At 35.6% G+C, this 10,860-nt stretch overlaps 1 protein-coding gene across 1 annotated transcript; it reads left to right on the forward strand.

Annotated features, from left to right (window-relative positions):
• The first annotated feature begins 2,542 nt into the window (after positions 1 to 2,542).
• On the forward strand, positions 2,543 to 4,663 carry LOC131048055 (replication protein A 70 kDa DNA-binding subunit A-like). Its single transcript, XM_057981897.2, has 3 exons — positions 2,543 to 2,599; positions 2,864 to 3,141; positions 3,265 to 4,663. The coding sequence occupies exons 1-3, from the start codon at positions 2,543 to 2,545 to the stop codon at positions 4,661 to 4,663; spliced, it is 1,734 nt and encodes a 577-aa protein (XP_057837880.2).
• The last annotated feature ends 6,197 nt before the right edge of the window (positions 4,664 to 10,860 follow it).

A 10,860-nucleotide genomic window follows, 5' to 3' on the forward strand; every position in this document is an offset into this window, starting at 1 on the left:
CTGTGTGTATAAATAAATCTCCTCTCTCTGTGAATGAATTTTCCCTGTGTAAAGAACAAAAGAAATGAATTCCTTTCTCTGTGAATGAATTTTCCCTGTGTAAAGAAATGAATTCCTTTCTCTGTGAATGAATTTTCCCTGCGTAGGAAACAAAAGAAATGAAGAAAAGATATAAACTCTCTCTATCTGTGAATGGATTTCCCTGTGTAGAAAACAAAGAAATGGAAAAATCCCTCTGGTTACTGCTTCATTTTGTCCCTGAGACAAATCTGCAACATTGTTATTGCCTATTATTTACCCTGCTCTGAGTAATCTTCAATAAGATTAAAAGAAAAAAATTATAATACTCCTGTATAAGAAAAATGACAATAATATTATAACTTATATATATATTATATACATACATATATATATATATATATATATAAACAAATAACCCAAAAAAAAATGAGAAAAGCATATCGAACGTTAGGAAAAAACCTCCCAAAAACTCCCGTAACGCATGGCGTTTTCGTTGGACGTCGGCAATGTGTGCATGGACGGTTACGTTGAACCGTCGCAGAGTACGGAGGGGCCCGCGGGTCCCCTCACCTCTGTGGACCTGCGCATGCAGGGCCGCAGGGGTGATGGGACCCGTGGTCCCCACCCCGCACCCTACATTAAACCAAAAACTGTGTGTTAATTAAGTTCTTTTCTCCCTCTAAGTTGTAATCGAAATTTTTCTTGGGGATTTATTTTATAGATTAATACATGTGTTAGTTGCTAAGTTATTTAATTTTTTTGTTGATAGTAATGACATTTAGGAATTAATACTTAAGTCAACCACTAGGTTATTTAGTTAATTTTTTTTTTTGTTGATAATAATGGCATTTAGGAAATAATGTTTTCCTTTGATTATTTTGGTAAACTTTAAGATATTGTATTTCGACTTAGAAAAATTGGGCTAATATGTAGCAAGCTCATAATTAAATTGCCTTAGCAAGTTTTTTTTTTAAAATCGTAGACTATTTCCTTTTAAAATTTAAGTTACTCAACCCATTAAGAATCATTGATTAGTCTTTAATACAAATGCTTAAATGTAATCGTTATTTTGGATCCATAGCATGCGAATTATTTATAGAATAATTATATCTTCATGAAATTACTATTATGCAAGTTTCATTGTTATGCAAATTACACTTCAAGTAGTTACTTCAATTATTTACGCTTTCATTTTGTTATTCGTAGTTAGAAAACTAAATAAAGGAAGTTGGAAAATCAAAACTAGCAGCGTTCGGTATATATGGTGCCTCTGGGTCACGCTTACGGGTAATGCCGTCGTGTTGAACTACTGCACTTAACGCCTAATAAAGCTGCATTAACGACGTCTGTGGCATCGTCCCTATAAATCGTCGGGGAGTAATAAGGGACATTTGGAAGTTAAAAATCCAAGGGGCGGGTAATCCCTCTTGGATTGATAATTTAATAAGATAACTTTTAAATGAATTTCACATCCGTTGAGATAAACCATAGTAAACCCCTCTTAGGGATGGTCAAGTTAAAAGCTCTCATGAAAGTTACTTTATTTATTTATTTATTTATTCACCTCGAAGGGATATTGGTGATTTGCAATTGGGTGACGCTCATGATAAGTATTAGGTTCTAGTTATTTTGCTTAGGCCACAAGCAATAGGCCATCTTGAGCCTTCGCTTAAGTGCTACCTTCGTGGGTAGCAACCGCAGAGAAACTGTCTGGGACACTGACCCTAGAAAGGGTTGCGTACCCACAAATCAGTTTACATCAAACCATAGATTAGAAAATAGAACTACATACTTTACGCCTTGATCCCATGCCGAAGCGGGTATGTAGGCAGTCTTGGGACGGAGTTGTCCCTCGTACTCAGGCGTTCGTGGGTGGGGTCTAGGCTTGGTTGAGTAAGAATCCTAAATGAAAGATAAGATAATCAAACTTAATTCAATGCATACTCGGAAGGAATCCCGTATGGATTCGCTTGACTTCCTGAGGCTTTAAGCCAAATTCCGAGGCGGAATTCAAGCTTGTATTATTTTCTTATTACTCCTAAGGATGGCGACCTCGGTGCATTCTTGTTAGAAGAATGTAGTACTTAGTGAGTGGCTCAGGACCCGAATGGTCCCGATGAGTCTAAGTCTCTGGCCAGAGCATCTCCTATCCCGTTTGGATGGATGCCTACCCCGTATGGGTAGATGCCTATCCCGTATTGGATAGATGGAAATTACGTCCCGTATGGACAATTGCCTAACCCGTATGGTTAGAAGCTCATCCTGAATGGATGAATGCCCAATCTTATTTGGATGGATGCCCAGAGTATGCAATTGAATAAAACATAATAAAGGAAAAAAAAAAATATACTCAAATTTTGTTGGATGAATTATGGTGGGTTATTACACACTTAATTTTACACTGCTTGTGCATATATACCTTTGATAAGCTTGCATCATGTTGTGATTGTATTCTGATATAAGAACTACAATTCATCATGCTTATAATTTACTTTTAATTCTGAAAAGGTATATATGCACAATGGCATCTTCAGCAGCTACCTCTGAACCCAGAGAGCACTCCACTATTGATAATTTGGTAAGCTATATTATGAGAACTTTTCAATATAGAAAGCTTTTATGGTCTTTTTTTGAATAGTTCATTGGTCTTTTCCATTCCATCCTTTTCATTACCGCATGCATACTTTTTGGATGGCATAATACAAAACTATATGCATGTTGTATACATAACATAGCTTGATTACATCATTTACTAAGACAAGCTTTACATTAACAAGTAAGGAAATATATGAGCTGGTTGCCGTTAAAATTAAATCCTCTATATTCATATTATTTTTTATAGGCAAAAAACCAAGACTATGTCCCTACCCCTTTTGCAATTCAATCTATCAATGTTGGGGATGACCTTCCTTCAGCATTGCTGGAAGTCTTGTCATTTCAGAAAATGCAGAATAGCAAAGATGATACTAACAGACATAAATTAGTCTTATCTGATGGCACATACATGCAGTTGGGAATCTTGCCTTCTAAATATGCTACTCTGATACTTTCAGACATTCTAAAAATAGGCACAATAGTCCAGTTATTGAGCTATACATGTCGATACATATGGAACACAAGGTAGGAAATCAACTATGATTATTAAATACAATATGTTTCATCTTTTTACAATTTCATTTATGTATAATGAGCAGTAATTTAAGAAGAAGTCTTTTGTTTCGATGGGACTATTGTAATACTTAGTCTGGAAGTGAAACAAACTAATTGCCCATTCTTTGGTAAACCAGAATATCTATTCAAAGAACAACAACCAGAAATTATGTCTGATGATAGACCATCAACATCTAAATGCTCTATTCAGTTTGCAACTGAATTGTCATCCCCACAAACAACAACTTCTCCAAATATAAGCCCTATCAAAAATTTGAATCCATACCAAAATAAATGGACTATCAAAGGGAGAGTCACTCATAAACGGCCTATTAAGGCATATAGCACAGTGACAAAAAATGGCCATGTCTTTAGCTTCGACATTGTCGATTGTGATGGTTCTGAAATTAGAATTACATGTTTTGATGAGATAGCTAAGTTACACTCTAACCGTGTGGACATAGGTTCACATTATATTATTTCAAAAGGATCTGTTAAGGAGGCAAATGCAAGGTACAACAAACTAAACAGCCATCTAGAAATCACGTTGTTTGATACATCCATACTAAAATGCTGCACCAACGAAGAACAACCAGATCAACAAAGTCCTCCTTTCACACCCATTAGTGAATTGTTTCATCTAACAAATAGCACGCTGGTTGACATAATTGGTCTTGTTCTATATGTTGGAGATATCATTCCTATACATAGGAAAGATGGCAGTCAAACACAAAAACTTGTGGTGAAAATTAATGATCTCTCTAGTTCAACAATTGACATCAACTTATGGGGTCCAATGGCAGGACAAAAGCGCCTGGAATTGAAAAATATGTTGACCAATGATAGTATGCTTATCCTTGCTTTACGTAATGCTCGTGTTGGCTATTTCAATGGGAAGCTTATAAACATAACAGCTACAACAACATTACATATCAACCCAAATTTCCCAGAAGCAGAGCTTCTAACATTAAGAGGAAAGGACCCTTTGTTTGTTGTACCTTTTGTTGCACAAACTATCCACATAGATGGCAGATATACTAGAATGACAATTTCTTCAATCCATGAGCGGATGAGCATCAGACCAGAAACAATTCAGACAACATTGCTAGTTGTTCTGCGCTTTGTGAATGTCAATGACAAAAATTTCTATTACGCAGCTTGCCCACTAATAGTGAATGGAAGGCCTTGCAAGAAAAAGTGTACACAGCACGTTGATGACTCTTGGTTCTGCTCTAGATGCCAAATGACTATGCAAGACTGCAATTATAGTTACCTCTTGCCTCTAAAGTTGCAAGATGCTACAGGTACCCTATGGGCCACTGCATTTGATGAGGGTGGCATTCACTTGCTACACAAAACTGCAAAACATCTCTATGCACTCCAAAACGATGGAACAACAACAGAAACACCTTCCTCAGTGATCAAGAGAGCACTGTCATGTTACTATTCATTCACATTGTTGGTTCTACTGAGACATATAATTCAGAAATGAAGATGAAAGTCACAGTCAATAAAGTTGCTCCTGTTGACTTCAAAGTTGAGTGCCATGCATTACTTGCAGAAATTGCCTGCCTAAGTACAGAAACTTAAAATTATAATGGATCTTTTCTAATTATTAAAATTTCCAGTTTACAATACAATTATACTAGTACCTAATTTTTGTGTTCAGTACTTTTACATATACAAACAAGCATGTTTTACAAAGACAAGGGTGCTTCTATAAATATCTATATGGACATTTCTTACATCTACCAATTATCTGTTTGAAAGCTTTTCCTCTTGACATTAGTTATTTTCAGTCATAGTGTTTAGTTTTATATGTGTTGATAGTATGTTGTTTGCTAATAATCTAGACATATATGCATGTATATTGTTCTTTTTCTGGTCCTATACCTATGTGTTTAACAATACAATACATAACTATATATAAGTATTCATAGTTATAGTGTTTTGGATATATACATGTACTTATATATGTGCATATGTTCATATACAAAACCTTGAATTTTTAAATTATGTGTATATGTACATGTGTATATGTATATGTATACATAAATCTATATGTATCAGACTTTACTATAGTTGTGCATACCTATATTACAATCATGCTTTTAAAATCTATATGGACATTTCTTACATCCACCAATTATCTGTTTGAAAGCTTTTCCTCTTGACATTAGTTATTTTCAGTCATAGTATCTAATTTTAAATGTGTTGATAGTATGTTGTTTGCAAATAAACTACACATATATGCACGTATATTGCTCTTTTCCTGGTCTTGCACCTGTCTGTTTAACAATACAATACATAACTATATATAAGTATTCATAGTTATAGTATTTTTGATATATACATGTACTTATATATGTGCATATGTTCATATACAAAACCTTGAATTTTTAAATTATATGTATATGTACATGTGTATATGTATACATACATCTGTATGTATCAGTCTTTACTATAGTTTTGCATACCTATATTACAATCATTCTTTTAAAATCATGAAACATCAAAAAATACTATATCTATACATAGCTATATGACAATGCTACCTTTTGCAAAACCAACTTGCTAGCAGCAGCATATTTACGCAGTTCAGCACTAGGCAGTCAATTTATGGCTTTCCACAACCCATATATTTCAAGTAAAGTTGTACATATAAGTTGAGCCAATGAGAGCAACAAAACAACAGAACAGATAATTACACATACAAATAATCACAACAAAAGCAGTATACATACAGAACAAATCCTCTAAAATCACATAAGCATACATAAAGCAATTTTCAATTCTTATACATTCTTCATACATGCTTCAAAGTTAACTACCTTCAATTATGAAAATTTTGACATACCTCTGCTCTCTTTAAAATATTAGATATCTATCCAGCCTTGCCCTCAATAAATTGATGCTATCAAATTAAGGAGAAGCGAGACCAATAGAACTTATTATGCAAAGAACAGAGCTGATATCTCCAAGAAATGACAACTGAAGCGTCATGCACTTCATAGACCTTCCAATAACTCAGGACAGTTATTACAAATAGAAAACACTGATCTTGAGCAAATTAATGTCTTTCAAACATTTTCTACTGCTCTTGAACTTGTTATGAAGGCTGCTTCGTTTCAAACTACATTGTCTAATTTCCACAAAAAGATTGATATGTTAGAGGTCACACAGCCATGTTCTGTTTGCAAAGAAATGTATGTGGGCATGACTATTAAAAAAATCAATCATGTAGTTGTGTGCATGAGATGTTATGGTGAAAAAGGCCTCCACCGCTTCTCATTATCGAACAATATGGACCCAAGTGAGCAACCTTATGTTTTAAAGTCTCTCTCTCAGATAGAAGAAATGTTCATATCAATAATTGCCCCTATTTTACAAGTAACACGTGCAAGGGGAGGCCAATACAAATATTCTGGCCATACAATAAACTTCCCACAAGATATTTCTGATATTGCAATAACATTGCCTCGACATATTAACCAATTAGAAATTCTAATTGTCCGTAGAACAAATTCCCAAAGTTTAACTTATGACTGTTATGTGAATAGATTTCACATCATGGATGCATTGGCTTACAAAATCAAACATGATCAATACTACAAGGATGTAGTCATTGATCCAGATGCAGTGCTTCTATTGCCAGAACAAACCACTGACATTATAGAGCTACTGCACTCAATACATTCCCCACAAGAAGATGTTGTTGAAGATGCCTCTACAAAACCAGCTATTGACATCAAAGATCAAATCAGGGAGAATAGTTCCTCATTGTCCCACAACTACCATCATCAATACCAGAACTTGATGCAATCAAAAACATCCTCCATCTAGATAAAACCATCGAAAACGTTATTCCTTGGCCAAAAATTACTGCATCACCTATCAATGAGTACAATACTGAGGGCCTCCTTTCCATGGCATTCCCAACGCTTTTCCCTAGTGGAATAGCTTTACCACTACAACAAAGAGCAAACCAAGTGCATTTACATGAATATGCTTTACACTTGATCAAATACTATGATCAAAGATTTGGGCAACATGTTCGCTTTAGATATTATATCTACAATCTCATGATGAGACATCGATCCCAACAATCAGCTTCTCTCTTCATAAAGACTAATATGCAAGATAATCTTCCCCACAATCTATATGGCCTAAAGGAATACTTGCAAAACACGTCCTAAAGTGTATTACCAAACCATATCATGCTATATGTAGCCTCATTGCATGGTACACGGGCTTTTTGGAGCAAGTCCCGACGTGACCTTACATCAATGATAGAACAGTTAGGTGCTCCTACACTATTCTTCACCTTAAGCTCAGCTGACACAAAATGGCCAAACTTGTATAAGTTATTACCAAAGTCAAAGTCAACTACTTCTCCTGACAACAAAAGACAATTTACTGAAAATTTAATCAATAATCCTCACATTACAGCTTTATACTTACACTTAAGATTTCAAATCTTTCATGATGAAGTTATTGTGAAAGAACTGAAAAGTATTGACCATTGGTACAGATATGAATGGCAACACCGAGGCTCTGCACATATACATGGCTTTCTTTGGTTGCCACAAGCACCAAATGTTGATAACCTTAACTGGTCAGATCATGCAAATGTCCAATTAGTAAAACAGTTCTTTGACCAGTACATCACAGCATGGAATCCACGTTGTGAAGAGGCTCGCTTGAACAGGCAATATATACCTACAATTTCAGATCCATGCCTTGCAGATACAGAGACCATATCCAAATCAGATCCTTGTACTAATTACCTGAGTTACTCAATACTGTTCAATGGCATACAAAGTGTTCAGAGTATACCTGCTTGAGGAAAAAAAAATCAATCCTTCAATGTCGATACAAAGCTCCTTGGCCTGAACAACCTGAATCCTCACTAATATTAGACCACAACAATAACCCATCATACAAACCAGCAAGAAATGATAGCTTCCTAAATGTACACAACCCTACAATGCTCGCCATATGGAGAGCAAATGTTGACTGTCAACCCTTCTGCTCCAAGAAAGCAGTTCTACAATATATTTCAAAGTACACATAAAAAACTGAACAAAAGTCAGAAAGTTATATTGATATCTTGAAACGTATAGTTGAATCAATGAATTCAGATGATACAATACTTTTGGCATACCAAAGGCTACTCATGGGAATAGTTGCGGATAGGGACATTAGTGCACAAGAAACTTGTCACATGCTACTTAAACTCCCATTGATATCTTGTACACGCCAATTTGTAACACTCAATGTCGGTAAAAGAATCTTCCAACACATAGCTAATTGTGATGAAGAATCTCAAACCTCAATCTCTTATATCTCGAACTACATGAAACGACCATCAGAATTAGCAAACCTGACTCTGCTTTGTTCAGCCCAGCTATATACTTTCTCTGAGCACCGTAAATCATGTAAATGGATGAAAAGAAAGGTAGCTGCAATTGTAAATGTCTACCCACAACACAAATCATTACCTTTAGAAGAGGACATTAGTTTTGAAAGTTTCTGTTGGAGTGAATTGCTTCTTTACAAACCATTTCGAATTATTCCTCTGCATATAGGCACCTCACCTGAAGAAATTATCATGAATTACAAAGCTCTTCAAAGTACAGATTACATCTGATGGCATGTGAATGGTTTTCAAGAACACATTACCACAGAAAATGGTGAAGACCTACAACCAGAAGATATTCATCAATCAACTCAAGAAGGGCTCTACGAATGGGAGTTTTTGTCATAAATGGGAGCATCAAACAACTTCAACATTGCAACTCTTCAAGTACTTGGCAAACATGATTTTGATCTACAATTTGATTGGACTGCTTCTATACCTGATGAACCATTGCATTCGAAAGAATTTAACTTTATTCTCATAGAGAAAATCCAAGCACCCCACAATCTTGCGAACCCAGATTTTAATGCACCTGCTAACTATGAGCTTGCACAAAACCAAATGATTGCACTTGATATTATCAAATCTCATGCTGACCACAACCTACATTCTTCACCATTGCGGTTAATCATTCAAGGCATTGTAGGAACTAGAAAATCATTTCTTATTAACTGCATATGCAAACAGTTAAATTCAAGTACAGAACATGCACAATGCCCCTTGCTTGTACTAGCACCAATAGGTATCTCCGCATATAATATCCAAGCAACCACAATCCATGTTGCCCTCTGTATACCCATTCATGAATACAAACCCTTAACAGGCCATTCCCTATTAATGTTCCAAGAGCAATGCAAACACTTACATTACATTTTAATAGATGAAATGAGCTTTGTTGGCCCTCAATTACTCATTAAGATTGATAAAAGATTGCGAGAAGCTTTTTCCACCAGACAACATGAATCATTTGTAGGTATCTTAGTCATTTTGGTTGGTGATCTTGCACAGCTTCCACCAGTTATGGTAGGTCATTATATGCATCTCACTCAATGGCACTAGCTCTATGGCACACATTCAATACTGTTGTCACCTTGGATATTCCATTTCGTCAACAAGGCACAAGTTCTTCACACATAAGATTTCATGAAATATTGCTTAATATCCGCAACTCAACACCATTGCAAATAGATTGGGAATCCCTCCAGTTGTGGTCAACCTATGCTTTGTCACTTGATGAAAATAATCACTTCAACCAATAGAAACATTTGTTTGCAACTAATGCAGCTTCGAGTGCACACAACATTAAAATGTTAACACAATTGCATTCATCGATTGCATGTGCAACAACATTCATTGCACATTAAAGAGATAAGTAGGCACACCAAGAAGAACAACTAGCATTTGAAGTTCTTCTTTCTATAGACCAGGAAATTATGCTTATTGCAAATCTATGGATAGAATTTGGCCTTGTGAATGGTGCTTTGGGCCAGATCGAACAAATTGTCTACACTGCAGGTTCGAAACCACCTGATTTGCCAAAATATGTTGTTGTTCTCTTCAAGCATTATACTGGACCTTCATGGGATCCACACAATGCAAAACATGTCCTAATTCCACCAATTACTAGAGGAAACAGAACATAAATTCCACTAGCAATGGCATGGGGCATTACAATTCACAAATCACAGGGGTTGACACTAGACTTAGCCACAGTTGACATTGGTAAAATAGAGAAACAAGGCCTAACATTCACAGCCCTTTCAAGAGTAAAAGCAATTGAACATATACGTATACAACCAAACTTCAGCTACCAAAGGTACTCCTGATTGAAAAGTGCAACATCAACAGTACTTCGAAAGATAAAGGAAGCCCAATTGCAGGAGCTTTCACACAGCACAAAACAAGCATACCTACAGAACAAATAGAATCAAGTATGCAAATCTAATATTTATCATGTTTTCATCTACTATATATGTTCTTTTCACTGTATCACAACAAAACAATATTTCTACTTCTCAGGATCCACAACACAATGAATGATTGTAGAAGTAAAGATGCCTTTTCCAAGGCCCAAGTCTGCAAGAAAAAAGGTACACACGTAGCACCTACTCCATGTTCACAAATTTCATTGCTTTCATGTACTATTACAAGATTCTCTCTACCATATCAGTTGTTCAATACAATTCATATAGACTAATGTTGTACTTTAGCAGGTTTTACACACATATTGATTTGTCATGCCATTTACTCACAACACCACTATTCACAAT

This window comes from Cryptomeria japonica, chromosome 6, assembly GCF_030272615.1.
Source record: "Cryptomeria japonica chromosome 6, Sugi_1.0, whole genome shotgun sequence".
NCBI lineage: Eukaryota > Viridiplantae > Streptophyta > Pinopsida > Cupressales > Cupressaceae > Cryptomeria > Cryptomeria japonica.